Consider the following 16,991-nt stretch of genomic DNA (forward strand, 5'->3'; position numbering starts at 1 on the left):
ATTTTTACGTGTGTATGCAGGCAGCGATCAAACAACTAAGGAGAAGTCTTCCGTGTGTTGTTGATCACATGTTTTGCTGGACATAAAATCAATGTTAAGGGATCATTAATCGTTCGCAAATCTTTCAGCGTATGTACAAGTCATTCATTTAGAATTGCTAAACTAGTGAACCGAGGGTAGGAGGACCGCCACAACAATTGTAACTAACGGCTATTATTCCGAGTATTATGGTAAACGATTTCAGGTCGTTCGCAAAAGCGCGATCGTTTATAGTTAATCGGCAAAAACGAGAAAATCGCTTTGTCTAATAGGACCCTAAGAACTTAACAGCGTTCCAGTGGACAAACCCAGTTCACAATCAGTTCCCAATTAAAAGGATGTGATTGCTTTGTGGAAAGAATTAACCTTGTATGGCCTCATCTTAACTGGACAAATACAATACTGTAAAAAGACCAAGGGCTGCATTAGACCCCACACTGTAAGCGAGCTCCACAAGTGATGTCTGCATAGCCCTTGCTGAGAATAGAGAATAACAAAGATGTAGTCATACTTACCTCTCCACCCTCCCCCAGTGTCCTCCTGCCTTTTCCCCGCATATGAGACATAATTGATCCATGTATCAGGGCCCTAATGCATATGACCATTAGCACCTTGTCCCAAAATAACAGTGCACAATATGAAACTGCAAACATCTTTATTGGCCAGAATATTCTGTGTTGGGTGCAGTATCCCAGGCTACGTTTTTCCCTAGAAGCACTGGTTTCGGTAAATAATCTGATATTTCTCCTAACAGTCCATGACTGACAACTCTAAAGCCCTTATTACAGGAGCCGATTCAGAGGAGCAAGGGAACACTGACCTCTTAGATCAACACTTGCTTGCTCCTCGTTCCCCGCTTGCTGCTGGCGCTATTACACACGCCGACAGCAAGCGGGTAAGGATGGGGGGCGGAGGGAGCTGCAGGAGGCGCTGCCTGGGTAAATGTTAGATTAGTCCAGGGAGCCCAAAGAAGGTAGCGGCGGTCTGCTGCCACCTCTCCTATTGCATAGAGTGAAGGCAGAAGATAGTTCCTATCTGTATTGTTTGGCTTTCAACATGTTGAAAGACAATGATCAGCCTACATGGTACATGATTGTTCATCGTTGCCATGAAGCGATTATGGTCCGCAATGGCCGATAATCGGCTGAATACGGCCGAAGATCGCTTTGTGCAATAGGGCCTTAAAGGGAACTTGTCACCCCCTGTGCCGGGTTGAAGGCCGCCCGACCCCCCGCTAGAGCCCCGGATACTTACCCCATCTTGCCAAATCCCGCTCCTGGAGCCGGTCCCGGGACGGAGATATCCTTGTCGGAAGCCCGGCGTGCTCTGCAGAGATGAGTCTGACGCCCATAGAGAATGAATGGAGCCGTCATTCTCTATGGGCGTCAGACTCATCTCTGTACCGGCTCCAGGAGCGGGACTTGCCAAGATGGGGTAAGTACCCGGGGCTCTAGCGGGGGTTTGGGTGGCCTTCACCCCGGCACGGGGGGTTACAGGTTCCCTTTAAGATTTATAATTTACATAAAATTCTAACACATGCCTGCGACATAAGACACGGCATAGGAATAGAGCGGCATCTGTCACCTACTGGCCTGGTGGAGATTAATGGGACACTCCTGTGCTCTGAGTCAGGTGAGCGGGTGCTATGGCTATGTTTAATGAATACACTGGGAGCTTTCCTTGTTCATATGGCAAACAAACAATATACAACATCATAGAATTACTGCTGAAAGGGTCCAAGAGACGAATCGTTCACTACTGCAAACATTTGAGTTTATTTTTCTTGCTTCTAAATGCATCTGATTTGAAGGGGTTTTATTTGCATGGTTGACAATGAGGACCAAGATGAGTACACGTGGTAGAGAAACTGGATGGGACCAGTAATGGTGAGTAAGGACTAGCCGGAGGTCATACAATAGCCATTCATTCCTAGACATAGCCTGCTGCTTGTCTAGAGTTTGTGTGCTAAGACATAAGATCAAGCTGCTCTTAATCTGGATACCACTGTTACCATAACAAAGCTATCATCTCTACAATTACAGGTTAAACATCAGCGACATGTATTCTGGGACATGAATCATGTTGTCAGTGATCACAAGCTTACAATAGACCTTATAACAATAGCCGGCTCAGGAAGCTCCCCTTTATTTACTTATTTCTAAGGCATTGCATTCCAAATTTGCTCTTCTTAAAGGGGTTATCCAGCGCTACAAAAACATGGCCACTTTTCCCCCTACTGTTGTCTCCAGGTCAGGTGCAATTTGCAATTAAGCTCCATTTACTTCAATGGAACTGAGTTTCAAAACCCCTCCCAATCTGGAGACAACAGTAGGGGGAAAGTGGCCATGTTTTTGTAGCACTGGATAACCCCTTTAATGGGATGAACCCTTGTTCATAAGTGTGTTAAAATTTCTGTTTTAGGAACAGCGACATTTCGTACTCAAAGCGTCTTTAACAAGTATTGCTTTATAAAGACCCTTTGAGGTTGAAACGTTGCTTTTATGTACTTGGATAAGCAATAAAAGCTTGAAGAAATCTGCACAACTTTGGATGCTGTCAAAGCGAGTGCCAATCTGCTAGATTGGCACTCACTTACTGAGGCTATTAGAGGGCTTGATAATCGTGCAGCAAGGGCTGTGTGTGTATGTGTGTGTATATATATATATATATATATATATATATATATATATATATATACATATATATCTCATTAGCGATGTCTGTGCAGCCCTTGCGCTAAGTGTAAAATTTATACGTGAAGTTCATACATACCTTTCCAAGCTCCCGGTGTTCTTCTCACTTCTGCCTGCTGTCCACAGCTGCCGCTGGAACTTCTGAGCAGGTCTCCGAAGTGACAGGCCATTCAGCCAATCACTGGCCAAGACGGGACAGCGCTGCAGCCAGTGATTGGCTGAGTAGCTGTCACTTCAGAGACCGGCTGAGAAGTTCAAGTAGCGAATGTGGGAGCGGACAGAAGCAAGAAGAACACCGGGGAGCGTGGACAGGTAAGTATAAAGTTTGTTATTTCTTCACACATCAGGCATTGGCTACGCATTGCTAGTACACCTAGTGATAATTTTTTAATCGTTTCCTCAACTGATCGTTGACTTTATTACACAGAGGGATAATCTGCGGATTTGGCCTGATTGGGCAGATTATCTCTCCGTGTATTAGGGCCTTAAAGAGAGCCAATCACTTAGGGCCCTTTTACACAGAAAGATTATCTGACAGATTATCTGCCAAAGATTTAAAGCCACAGCCAGGAACAGACTGTAAACAGAGACCAGGTCATAAAGGAAAGCCTGAGATTTCTCCTCTTTTCAAATCCAGTCCTGGCTTTGGCTTCAAATCTTTGGCAGATAATCTGTCAGATAATCTTTCTGTGTAAAAGGGCCTTTAGATTTTCTGGGTAATATTACTAGCAGTAATAAAGGTACCTTCAGCTGTTTCATATTTGTTAGTGATGATTTGATGGTGCAGATTTCAACTATATATTTATATTGGTTAAATCTGCAGCATGAAGTAGGTGTGAACGTACCCCTATGGGTGATAACTGGTGAATCTAAACTACAGAGGGGTGCCAACACATTTCTTCCCCCTACTGTGTTGAGTTCTCCTCAGTAAGCTATAGGTGGGCATGTACAGTGATCTGTTTATGACTGTGTTCCCAAACTCTACTGCAAAACCTACAACTCTCATCATTTCTGTACAGCCCAAGGGTTCCAGCACCTGTATAGTCTGTATATTGGGGGCAACATATGTGCCGGACAAAGCACTGGGATGTTACAATGGGTGACAGTTCTCTGCAATGTTACTATAGAGGTCCCCTCCCTGTCCTGACCTCACAATGTCAAAATCACGTGACAATTTACTGCTCACAAGCTCATTAGTCAGCGTCACGTGCTCATTCAGGGGCATTCCCGGCCCTATCATGAGGTAATGAACTGGAAGTGGGCGTGTCTACGGGGCGGGGATCAAGGGATTGGGTAACGCGGCGTTGCCTGGAAACCCCGGATGTGGTAGCAGGCTCCGCCAGTATATAAGGGAGGTGCTGCTGGACAGCGCAGAGAGCTAGTAGCGCAGTGCGGTGAGGATTTGTTGCTCTGCTCTTCTTCTTGTCACCACTAATGGGAAGCGGCTGTGTAAATGCGTATTAAGGTGAGTGGACGCCTTATAGCAGCCGGCTGTATGTGTAGACGCCATGGAGGTTGTCGTTCTCACTGCTGTATGTTGTGTCTGCAGATATCTCAAGACGCCACCAGCGGCGACAATCCGGGGCTGAGAGGAGCGCCTCCCTGGGCCTTCTGATAGGAGGTAAGGACATGACTGGGGACATGGCACAGCCTCCCCTCAGTGCTCAGAGCTGGGGACACCCAGTGCTCAGAGCTGGGGACACCCCTGGGGCCCCCCCCCCAGGGTCCCCCCATAACATGGGGTGTGGCCCCCAGCCAGGTGCAGGGCCCGCATTGTTATATCCCCCCCCATAACATGGGATGTGGCCCCCAGCCAGGTGCAGGGCCCGCATTGTTATATCCCCCCCCGTAACATGGGATGTGGCCCCCAGCCAGGTGCAGGGCCTTGTTATATCCCCCCATAACATGGGATGTGGCCCCCAGCCAGGTGCAGGGCCCGCATTGTTATATCCCCCCCCCCCCCCATAACATGGGATGTGGCCCCCAGCCAGGTGCAGGGCCCAGTTATATCCCCCCATAACATGGGATGTGGCCCCCAGCCAGGTGCAGGGCCCAGTTATATCCCCCCATAACATGGGATGTGGCCCCCAGCCAGGTGCAGGGCCCAGTTATATCCCCCCATAACATGGGATGTGGCCCCCAGCCAGGTGCAGGGCCCTGTTATATCCCCCCCCATAACATGGGATGTGGCCCCCAGCCAGGTGCAGGGCCTGCATTGTTATATTCCCCCCCATAACATGGGATGTGGCCCCCAGATTGTGTAGTGATCAGAGCCTAAGGCCCCGTTCCCACTGAGCAAAGCTAGCGGAATTCCGCGACGGAATTGTCCGCCGCGGAATGCCGTTAGCCTCCCGCTCATAATGGGACTCTATGGGAGGCGCGCGCTGCTGCTCTGTCCGCGCTGAAGAATGAACATGTTCATTCTTCAGCGCGGACAGGGCAGGAGCGCGCGCCTCCCATAGAGTCCCATTATGAGCGGGAGGCTAACGGCATTCCGCGGCGGACAATTCCGTCGCGGAATTCCGCTAGCTTTGCTCAGTGGGAACGGGGCCTAACACTGATACATGGTCTCCCCTCACTAGGCTGTAATACAGAGGGCTCGTACAGATGTCTCCCCTCACTGGGCTGTAATACAGAGGGCTCGTACAGATGTCTCCCCTCACTGGGCTGTAATACAGAGGGCTCGTCTAGATGTCTCCCCTCACTGGGCTGTAATACAGAGGGCTCGTCTAGATGTCTCCCCTCACTGGGCTGTAATACAGAGGGCTCGTCTAGATGTCTCCCCTCACTGGGCTGTAATACAGAGGGCTCGTACAGATGTCTCCCCTCACTGGGCTGTAATACAGAGGGCTCGTCTAGATGTCTCCCCTCACTGGGCTGTAATACAGAGGGCTCGTCTAGATGTCTCCCCTCACTGGGCTGTAATACAGAGGGCTCGTCTAGATGTCTCCCCTCACTGGGCTGTAATACAGAGGGCTCGTACAGATGTCTCCCCTCACTGGGCTGTAATACAGAGGGCTCGTACAGATGTCTCCCCTCACTGGGCTGTAATACAGAGGGCTCGTACAGATGTCTCCCCTCACTGGGCTGTAATACAGAGGGCTCGTACAGATGTCTCCCCTCACTGGGCTGTAATACAGAGGGCTCGTACAGATGTCTCCCCTCACTGGGCTGTAATACAGAGGGCTCGTACAGATGTCTCCCCTCACTGGGCTGTAATACAGAGGGCTCGTACAGATGTCTCCCCTCACTGGGCTGTAATACAGAGGGCTCGTACAGATGTCTCCCCTCACTGGGCTGTAATACAGAGGGCTCGTACAGATGTCTCCCCTCACTGGGCTGTAATACAGAGGGCTCGTACAGATGTCTCCCCTCACTGGGCTGTAATACAGAGGGCTCGTACAGATGTCTCCCCTCACTGGGCTGTAATACAGAGGGCTCGTACAGATGTCTCCCCTCACTGGGCTGTAATACAGAGGGCTCGTACAGATGTCTCCCCTCACTGGGCTGTAATACAGAGGGCTCGTACAGATGTCTCCCCTCACTGGGCTGTAATACAGAGGGCTCGTACAGATGTCTCCCCTCACTGGGCTGTAATACAGAGGGCTCGTACAGATGTCTCCCCTCACTGGGCTGTAATACAGAGGGCTCGTACAGATGTCTCCCCTCACTGGGCTGTAATACAGAGGGCTCGTACAGATGTCTCCCCTCACTGGGCTGTAATACAGAGGGCTCGTACAGATGTCTCCCCTCACTGGGCTGTAATACAGAGGGCTCGTACAGATGTCTCCCCTCACTGGGCTGTAATACAGAGGGCTCGTACAGATGTCTCCCCTCACTGGGCTGTAATACAGAGGGCTCGTACAGATGTCTCCCCTCACTGGGCTGTAATACAGAGGGCTCGTACAGATGTCTCCCCTCACTGGGCTGTAATACAGAGGGCTCGTACAGATGTCTCCCCTCACTGGGCTGTAATACAGAGGGCTCGTACAGATGTCTCCCCTCACTGGGCTGTAATACAGAGGGCTCGTACAGATGTCTCCCCTCACTGGGCTGTAATACAGAGGGCTCGTACAGATGTCTCCCCTCACTGGGCTGTAATACAGAGGGCTCGTACAGATGTCTCCCCTCACTGGGCTGTAATACAGAGGGCTCGTACAGATGTCTCCCCTCACTGGGCTGTAATACAGAGGGCTCGTACAGATGTCTCCCCTCACTGGGCTGTAATACAGAGGGCTCGTACAGATGTCTCCCCTCACTGGGCTGTAATACAGAGGGCTCGTACAGATGTCTCCCCTCACTGGGCTGTAATACAGAGGGCTCGTACAGATGTCTCCCCTCACTGGGCTGTAATACAGAGGGCTCGTACAGATGTCTCCCCTCACTGGGCTGTAATACAGAGGGCTCGTACAGATGTCTCCCCTCACTGGGCTGTAATACAGAGGGCTCGTACAGATGTCTCCCCTCACTGGGCTGTAATACAAAACGTCGTCCGCCTGTCAGAATGGGATGTAGATGGATATCTGTGTACTGGCCTGTGCCCCGACCTTCACGGTCCCGGTAAAGACATCTAGTAGGAATCTGTGCACTGAGTGGTAGTCCCGCCCCCAGTGCGCCAAACTGCCCCACTTGCAAAACAAATAAAGTCCACATTTCCTCAAAGCAGTTCTGAGGATTAAGTTAAGAAAATTACCTTTTATCCTCAGCACCCCATGCACGGTAACATATCAGGTTAGAGACTTGTAACCTGCTGTTATTATCCCTTTAAACAATTCGTTTTCTCACTGATATTTCTGCCTATTACAGCTTGTTGCATACTTCTAAACAACATCTATTGGAGCGGTTGTTGGGACCCCAGTAAAAAATAACAATGCCACGTTACATCCAGGAATCAGATTTCATCATGGTGGAGGAAGGCTTTGTGGCCAGAGACCTGATGGAGGAAATCATCAATGACGTCTCACAGACTGTAAGAACCCAGAAACACTGTTATTTTATAAAGGAGATCTCTCTATCAGGGGTAATGAGAGTCCTTGATATCTATATGGATCAGAATATGACTAATATATATATATATATATATATATATATATATATATATATATATATATATATATATATATATATATATATATATGCGCCCTTATTATAATAGTCCAGCTGAGTGATCTAATAACTAATAATCCCTGATAGAGAAATTTCTGCTTAAAGGGAATCTGTCATTAGGTTTATGATGCCTTAACCCCTTAATGAATGAGCCAATTTTTGTTTTTGCTTTTTTGTTTTTTTTCCCCCCTACAGACCTATATGAGCCATTATTTTTTGCGCCACTAATCATATTTGACAGCTGCATTTAACGGTCTTAATAAACAGGAGTGGCGATCGGCCGCGCCTGCTAATAGCCACAGTCCTGGCCCCACCTCTGAACTCCCTTAGAGATGAGATGGCGTAAATGTACGTGATCCGTTAAGGGGTTAAATAAGGGCAGCGTAAACTAGTGACAGTAATGCTCAACACATAGGTGCATTATAACATCATTTTGTTCAGCCGTTCTCCTAATATGCAGGAGAATAGGATTTGTGCCAAACCCCTGCCCTCTAGCTGCTGATTGACAGTTGCCTGTACACAGCATGGATAGATAACTGCCAATCAGCAGCTGGTGGCCGGAGTATTCTGCTCCTCATGAATATCCAGGACTATATAAACCTACTGACAGTATCTTTAATTGTTTATTCAGCAATCACTGTTTTAAAATAAGTAACATGGGGGGGGGGGGGGGTAAGGAGACCATGCCTTTTTCTCTGAACTGTATATTACCTTCACGGTCATATCTTCTTAAGGTTTCCTTTGTATATGTATTTTCAGGATGATCGGGATGCTTTCTTCGTTGCGGATTTAGGGGATGTTGTAAGGAAGCATATGCGGTTTCGCAAAGCTCTGCCAAGGGTGAAGCCTTTCTACGCTGTGAAGTGTAATAGCAGCAAAGGTGTAGTCCAGATCCTAGCAGAACTGGGGGCAGGATTTGACTGTGCCAGCAAGGTAATGGCAGGCCGTCATGCAGTCTCTGTCCACCATGCTATCATCTAGATCAGGGATGGGGAACCTTTGGCCCTTCAGCTGTCCAGGCATGATGAAGGGACAAAGGATCCCCATCCCTGATTTAGAACAAGTCTATATTGCTATATGTGTAACACACATTTCTACTTGTTCTGCAGGCAGAAATTGAATTGGTCCAAAGCATAGGAGTGAAGCCAGAGAACATAATTTATGCCAACCCATGTAAGCAGATATCCCAGATTAAGTATGCTGCCAGGAATGGAGTCCAGATGATGACATTTGATAATGAAGTGGAGCTGTCGAAAGTCTCCCGAAGCCACCCGAATGCTAAGTAAGTAGCTATGCAGCTATAGTTCATTGTCTGGGGGTCACAATGTTTGTGTGTAAACCGTCCTGAGCTTCCGGCAAGTAACCATGCTGTTTACTGTTTGTAGGATGGTACTCCGCATAGCTACGGATGACTCAATGTCCTCTTCCCGACTAAGTGTGAAATTTGGAGCCCCCTTAAAGTCATGCAGGCACCTACTTGAAATGGCTAAGAATCTAAATGTTGATGTTGTTGGTGTTAGGTAAGTTATAATCAATATATTGGTAGATGTAATGGTAACAAGGCCATGATATTTTCTGTCATAGTATCCATTATGATCTGTAACATTACCCTGTCCCTGTAGTGGACGCAATTTTAAGAAGGTGATGTTGCCTTTTTGGTTGTAGCTAAAGTTTAAACCTTCCTTTCCAGTTTCCATGTGGGGAGCGGCTGCAGTGACCCCAAAGCGTATGTGCAGTCCATCTCTGATGCCAGGCTGGTTTTTGAAATGGCATCAGAGTTTGGATACAAGATGCGGCTGCTGGATATTGGAGGAGGCTTCCCGGGGACAGATGACGCAAGAACTCGTTTTGAAGAGGTAAAAACATGATTTCTTGAGGATTATAGCTGAATAGATCAAATAGAGAATAGAGCTGAGCAAATGCACATTAATACACTAAGTGAATCGCTTAGTTAGCGCTGTACTCTGCTTATAAGCCGGCTGCCTTTATACCCGGTGCTGCCTTCCCAGGCCCCTGGCACTGAGTTAAATCATTACTGTATATTTGCTCCTCTCTAATGGAGAGCATGCTGCAGTTTGTGGAGAACTCACTATGTCTTTCCCTAACAGATTTCCGCTGTAGTAAACCCAGCCCTAGACCTGTATTTCCCAGAAGGCTCGGCTGTAGAGATCATTGCTGAACCTGGAAGATACTACGTAGCATCTGCTTTCTCTCTGGCAGTAAATATCATTGCTAAAAAGGAAGTGCACCTGGACGGCTCTGGATCGGATGGTATGTGCTGGGTTTTATTACCTGATACTGAAGCTTTCATTAATCATAATAGATGTGGACTGGAAGTAGCTGAGCCCTTCTCTCTTGCTACAATCCCCTTGTGTGGGCACTTCAGCAAATGTGTCTGGTACATGATTGGAGCATGTGTTTAGAAATGTTTGATTATATAGTAAAATAGAAGGTGTGCAGTGTTAGTAATGACAAAGTTATTTTAAAAATGGCACACTGGTGGACATCCCCTTTTAAAGGGGTAGTATAACCATTTGACATTTAGGTTGCGTTCACACGTACAGGATCCACAGCAGATTTGATGTTGCAATTTCAAAGCAATCAAATTTAGGCCATCAAATCTGCTGCGGATCCTGTACGTGTGAACATACCCTTAACTTAGCAAATTGAAGTGCTTTGCTACAGTCATTGGCTTCCCAGCCGGCTGCCTTTGATCTTTGCTCCTTGTGCCTAATAATACCTGGATGCAGTTTTGGGAGAAGTTTCCAAGGACTGCGTCCAGCTTTTCCCGGCACCCAAAGCAGATATCAAATGCAGCTGGCTGGCAAGCCGACTACTGTGTAGCAAAGCGCTTCAATTTTCTATCTTTACTGACATTTGCTTCTACCTCTGTCCACTCATACTTATCATTTCTTTTGTAACTTGTGTGTATTAAGGTCACTCAGTTTTTAAATGTGTTTTGTGTGTGTTTTTTAGATGAAGAAACCGATCCAAACAAGAACATCATGTATTATGTGAATGATGGCGTTTATGGGTCATTCAACTGTATCTTCTTTGACCATGCTCATCCTAAACCAATTCTTCACAAGGTACACTTTTCCAAATTCTTATCAGATGGGACTGGTTTTTAGAAGACTTATTTCTCTGAACATGTACAATTCCTTAAGCGTATCTGTCATGATGTACACTGACCTGATCAGTGTGCAGTCGATTCTGCTGCCGGAAGTTTTGATCGTACTCATTGATATGACCACCAGCTCTGTTCCCAAGTCCCATTCTGGTTAGTGTTGAGTGGACCTGTCAAACTGTTCAGGTTTGGCAACATTCTCAGAACCTGAATGCTCACCACTTGATTTCACACGGCTGCAAAACTGATAATACAGCCCTAGGGCTGCCAGGAAAACATGGCTACCCTAGCAGTGTGGCAACACTAATTGTAACCCGATAGGGCTCCTGTATGTAACCGTCCCAGCATGCACTTCCCCATATAAATCGATAGACTCTAACTTAATTATGCATAGAAATATATGCTTGTATGAAGGATTCCTGACACTTTTGGTTAGTAATCAGGAATGGCTTATTCAATTGAACATGTTTGAAGCATTGTAAAAAAAAGTCCAAGTTTTGATTGCTTTGGATTTGTGTTCAGCCTCCCATAGAATACTAGATAGAACTGAGAGAAGCGCCTGACTGAGCGCTTTACTCCTATCTGCACTCTGTCTCTTTAGAACATGGGTCTCCAAACTGCAGCCCTCCAGCTGTTGCGAAACCACAACTCCCATCATGCCTGGATAGCTAAAGCTTTGGATTTGGCTGTCCAGGCATGATGGGAAATGTAGTTTTGCAACAGCTGGAGGGCCACAGTTTGGAGACCCATGCTTTAGAAGAAAAGTCTGTGGAGAGTGACTCCTGTAACCAGACATGCAGTGAAGCACTCAGTTGTGTGCTACTCCTGGGTTGATGGTAGGGGGGCACGAACATAGACCACAACGCATCAAAAGCTGTGACAGTTCAAAAGCTTTTTAAACTGTCCATCCAGAGATGATTCAGTGTATGAAAAATTCTGCTGTTCTCACTATTCCTGTTTTCTTCAGAAACCTTCTCCAGACCAGCCCTTATACAATAGCAGCTTGTGGGGACCAACATGTGATGGCTTAGACCAGATTGCCGAGAATCTTCAGCTGCCAGAACTTCAAGTTGGTGACTGGCTTCTGTTTGACAACATGGGAGCCTACACAGTGGCAGCATCCTCTACATTCAATGGCTTTCAGCAGTCGTGCATTCACTATGCAATGCCACGGGCAGCCTGGTAAGAATAACAGAGAACCGAGAACCAACCTAGAATGTTTTGAGGTTTCCTGGAAACTGAAACCAACAGATTTACATCTCTCTTGCTTCATACAGTTTAGGTTTTTGTAAAAAAACTAATTTTTTTTTTCTTTTCAGGGATACCGTTCAGCTGCTGCAGAAAGGATTACAACAGGTGGAAGAGAGGGAAACCACCTGTGCACCGATGTCCTGCGGCTGGGAGATCTCCGACTCCCTTTGCTTAACGCCCACGTTTGCACCAGCCAGAATCATCTGAGCTCCTGCGTTCTGAATGTGCTGTAGAAAAGTGTAAAAGCTGTAACTGATCTTGTTTGTTTTTTTGCCCAGCATGTGGGACCAATCTTAGCCTTGTTGTTTTTAAGTATGCAACATAAAATCTCTTCACCAAATATCTTGGTTTATGAGTTATTAGAGATGTGACTCTAAAATCATATTTAATTTCAAATAAATATTTATGTTTTTTTAGTATCCGCACACTGATTTGTATTCCAGGTTTATGGTATTAAAGGGATCTGTCAGTTACCTAGATCTGGTTTTCCATATTACCTTCTGTACTATAAAATACTAACATTCTGCAGTTTTCATTTACACCCCCTAGGCGTAAAAACGTCCTCTTTCTGTCTGAGGTGATAAGAGGGGGCTGTTGTAAATGATCTGTACAGCATTGCAGTGTTGTGACACTAGTGGATGGCTAGCATCAGTATGCAAAAGCTTTTGTGGGGGTCATTGATTTATAAATATAGTTGCCCAGCCTTGTTTCATGTGCCTACCTGGTATGTGTTGCAGACATAACTACTTCTTTAATTTGGCTCATTAGGCACGTACCTATGGACAATATGATTTCACGTACTCTGGGTACAAAGCCTAAATAGTAGCAAAAAGCACACTCGGAGAACTGTACATGCACTAGTAAAGGGCTATGTAAGAGGATATATTGTCCATGAGGTAATGGGTGGTTAGTAAATACTTTACTAACATCAGCAAATTATTTTGACATGTAATTCACACAGAATAATCTCTTAAAGGGGTTGTGCCTTTACACCACATTCTGCTTAATGGTGCTCACACTTCTGGGTTTGGTGCAGGTGAAGCAAGGATGGGATGCAGCAGTTTAGTGTAGGGACCTGCACGTGGTACATGAGGTAATATGGTTTGATCAAATTATATACCAACATCCTGGCGTTGGTTTTTAAATGTAGTCAAGAGGCATTAGTGTCAGCCATAGGTGTGAGGTGCAGCAGCTCCTTTCTCTCCATGTACGTACAGGATGCAGCAGTTATGTGATTATATATGTGAATGAGGCCTACCTATAACTACTTTGAAGGGTTGCCTTTGCTATAAGGGTATGTTCCCACTACGGAATATGTAGTTGAGGCCCCATGGTGGACTCCGCTTGAAGTTCCACCTGTCCCATAGACTCGATAATATTCTCAAATAAAAATCAGCCGTCCACTCTAAGAATTGACATGCCAATCCTTTGGGCGGCTGGAAGATTTTACTTGAAATATTGAGACTATGGGACAGGCGGAACTTCAAGCGGAGTCTACTGCGCGGCTTTTGCTTGAAATTCCGCTGACATGCATAGGTTTAAAACCACACCCGCTAGCATTCGGCAATGGCGATGGGACATTTAGACAACATTACCCAGCTATTGCAGACAGCAAGGGGCATGGTTTCTAAGAAATGCATCTGCATAGATGTGGGAACACAGCCACTATACAATCAATACCATAATAGCTATTTCAGCTCCAATATGCTGAACTTTATCAATGTCCAAATAGTAATAGGCCTAACTGTATGGAGAGAATAGCTTGCAGTTGTTTCTGTGGCCACACCAAAAAATTCACATGATCTACATTTTGACACCATGCAAATCCATGTACTAAATTTATTACAAACTGAAATAAGCAACAAAAGGTGTGAGGAGGAATGGGTCTGGTTCTTTTTTTTTTTTTTTTTTATAAATTCTTTATTTAACATCCACATTTTCTAACAAAGGAAAGTTGAACAATCAAGGGCAAACACACCCCGAGCCAGAGAATTGCAAAGATTTGTCAATGGGGATACATATAAAGACACACAATAAAATAGTAAGGGAGAAAGAAAACAAGAAAAAAATGAGCAGCCGTGTCCTACCGGACAAAAAGGTGCGTTGTCAGCATGCTCCCCAAATTATTGTGACAGCCCGGTGGCCGCCCCCCACCATCAACCCCCTTGTCCTTTTCAGCTAAGGAACCAGATAGAAGAACTCCCAGCATAAGACGCCGAGGTTCAGGGGGTAGAAAGACTGTAACAAAGAACAAGAAAGTAAGGATACACAAAGGGGTTAGCGGACAGGGGGAAGGGGAAAAAGATCCGCAGGGGAGAATACGGGAGGATCGAAGGGGCAGGTAGAAGAAGAGTGAGGGAAGCAACTAAACTGGACAAGAGAAGAAGGAAGAAAAAAAAAAAAGGGGAAGTGGGGGGGAAGAAGGGAGGAGGTAGGGATGGCAGAGAAGGTCTGAGGGCGATGACCAGGCGTAGATGCCCCAGCTAACACAGGCGTGCGAACCCTCGGGGTGACATCTAAGTCCCTCCAGCGTCCTGGGGGGGTTCTGGGCACAGCAAGGCTGCGTATTCAGCCGTGTCCTGAAACTCATTCCAGGCTAGCCATGTACCTGTGAAATGAGCGTTCTGATCGTGCAACACAGCAGTCAAGTCCTCCATTCTCATAAGTTTATTCACCTTAGTGACCCAGAGAGAAATAGGTGGCGGAGCTGTGCGCTTCCAATAGAGAGGGATGCATGAGCGAGCAGCCATCACCAGGAAGCTTAACAGGAAACGTCTGTACTTCTTTGTGGACAACTCAGTGTGGTGAAGTAGAAAAAGGGCAGGGGAGAGGTCCACCGAGGGGCCAATGACCCGCCGGATGGTCTCCTTAACCTTGTCCCAAAACGCTGCGAGTACTGGGCAGGACCAAAACACATGTAGATGAGTGCCTTCCGCAATCCTGCATCTCCAACACATCGGATCCATCTCCGATGTGTTGGCCAGATCGCATCGGCACCCGGTACCATTGTGAAAGGATTTTATATCCCGCCTCTTGAAATCGCGAGCTCAGTGAGCCTTTATGGACAAGAGACATAATGTCAGTCCTTTGCGCCGGAGACAGAGAGAGGTGTAAGTCACTCTCCCATTTTGTCAAAAATGGAGGGGGTTCCTGGTCGGGTGGGATCAGCAGGTCGTTGTAGAGAAGCGAGAGTGTATGACGTAGTTGGCCAGAACCCTCGCACAACGTCTCCAGATACGTCTTAGAAGCAGAGAATTGTGCCGCAGGGGAGAGAGTGCGCAGGAAATGTGTAAGTTGGTTAATACGCCATGCCCCTAATGGTCTTGGGTCAGAAATGGCTTCTAGAGCCGCAGGAGTCAGCCATGCTGACTGGGATATGAAGTGGGAGGCCCTGAAAATGTTGGCACTCGCCCACGCTCTAAAGCCCAGGTCCGAAATCCCAGGAACAAAATCCAGATGGCCAATGATCGGTGACATGGGTGAGTTAAGTGGGAGCAAGCGGTCACGGACCAGAGCGTCGGCGCAGGCCAGGAGTGTCGGGCCTATCGTTGGGTGTGAGCGTAGGTCTGTCAGGAGGGGGCCAGGGAGCCAGGGGATGCAGGCTAGAGGGATACCGGTGGAGGACTGTTCTATTTGGACCCATGGCTTCAGTGCCGCATGCCTACACCAGTCCACAACCCGGGTGAGGACCGACGCCAGGTAATACAGGCGAATATCCGGAAGGGCGACGCCACCTCTGTCTTTTTTACGACACAGTAAAGTGGTTCATTTAAAACAGGCTGTCTGAAACTGGTAAAGCTTCAAAATCTACCCAGCTGATGGACTGGCCAGTCAGTCAGTGACTGGGGCGGGACATCGGTGCAGTCACTGATTTATTGAGTGGGCTGTCACTCAAGTCGAGGCGCAGAGACGTCATCACAACTTGTGGGGGGGAGGAGAAATGCCTTCCAGCAGGGGGCTGTTCCTGCCACTCACTGTGGGCACGGGGAGAGGTAAGTTAGGACTCCTTATTACATTCCCCACTGCCGGCTGCCATTGAAAATGGACGGACTTCTTCTTTAAAAACATTGCTTAAGGGTAAATTCACATGGGCGGATCCGCCGGGAGGCTCAGGCACGAAGTCCGCAGCTAATCCGCAATACACGTATTATTGTTATTTATACGTGTATTGCAGATTTCGTACGTGAGACTCCCGGCGGATCCGCCTGTGTGAGTTTACCCTAAATAAAGTTATATTACTTTCTAGAATTTTTTCTTTTTTTAGATCTACATATGCACTTCCGGTTAGTGGCAGCAGTAAGGGGTGACACAGCCCCCTCTGCTGCCACCAACGTTTGTGTTGGGAACTGCAGGCTATAAGCCCTGCAGCCCTGCTCTGTCCTAGCAAATAGCAGAGTTGAGCGAGTTTACAATACAGTAAACACCCTCCCAGCTCTGTATAGTGATAGCGCTGTCCAGTAGAGATGAGTGAATTTACAGTAATAACAGTGAGAAGCACCACAATCTGCATATCAGCCGACTGCCTATTAACTGACTGCCGCTCAGCTGGATCCAGTACTAGAAAACTTCTCCCAGTTTCCCAAAACTGGGTCCAGCTTTTCCCAGCACCTGGGAAGGAGAGGCAGTCAGTTAATAGGCAGTCGGCTGATAAGCAGATTGTAGTGCTTCTCACTGTTATTACTGTAAATTCACTCATCTCTACTGGCCAGCGCTATCACTATACAGAGGGGGGGGGGGGGGTGTTCCTCTGTAGACTGTATAGTCTGTATACTGTA

The 16,991-nt window shown here is 47.0% G+C and overlaps 1 protein-coding gene across 3 annotated transcripts; it reads left to right on the forward strand.

The window, feature by feature from the left end:
• Positions 1-4,020: 4,020 nt before the first annotated feature.
• On the forward strand, positions 4,021-12,556 carry AZIN2 (antizyme inhibitor 2). 3 transcript variants are annotated; one of them, XM_069971376.1, is made up of 11 exons: positions 4,025-4,197; positions 4,282-4,353; positions 7,539-7,701; positions 8,598-8,771; positions 8,948-9,120; positions 9,224-9,358; positions 9,529-9,694; positions 9,947-10,109; positions 10,815-10,927; positions 11,933-12,147; positions 12,285-12,556. In XM_069971376.1, exons 3-11 carry the CDS (start codon positions 7,603-7,605, stop codon positions 12,421-12,423), a joined length of 1,377 nt encoding a protein of 458 aa, XP_069827477.1. In that variant the 5' UTR covers positions 4,025-4,197; positions 4,282-4,353; positions 7,539-7,602; the 3' UTR covers positions 12,424-12,556. The 3 variants fall into 3 exon arrangements, with proteins under 3 accessions (XP_069827479.1, XP_069827478.1, XP_069827477.1); XM_069971378.1 differs by lacking the exon at positions 8,598-8,771 and having other exon boundaries at positions 4,021-4,197; XM_069971377.1 differs by lacking the exon at positions 9,224-9,358 and having other exon boundaries at positions 4,022-4,197.
• Positions 12,557-16,991: the final 4,435 nt, after the last annotated feature.

The sequence above is a fragment of the Dendropsophus ebraccatus genome, chromosome 5, assembly GCF_027789765.1.
Source record: "Dendropsophus ebraccatus isolate aDenEbr1 chromosome 5, aDenEbr1.pat, whole genome shotgun sequence".
Taxonomy (NCBI): domain Eukaryota; kingdom Metazoa; phylum Chordata; class Amphibia; order Anura; family Hylidae; genus Dendropsophus; species Dendropsophus ebraccatus.

Bases quoted from the DNA above. Each gene is read 5' to 3' on its own strand.
- AZIN2 (XM_069971376.1), top strand. From the start codon at position 7,603: ATGCCACGTTACATCCAGGAATCAGATTTCATCATGGTGGAGGAAGGC. The intron at 8,772-8,947 runs GTAATGGCAGGC...CTTGTTCTGCAG, and splicing joins GATTTGACTGTGCCAGCAAG to GCAGAAATTGAATTGGTCCA. The intron at 10,110-10,814 runs GTATGTGCTGGG...TGTGTTTTTTAG, and splicing joins GGACGGCTCTGGATCGGATG to ATGAAGAAACCGATCCAAAC.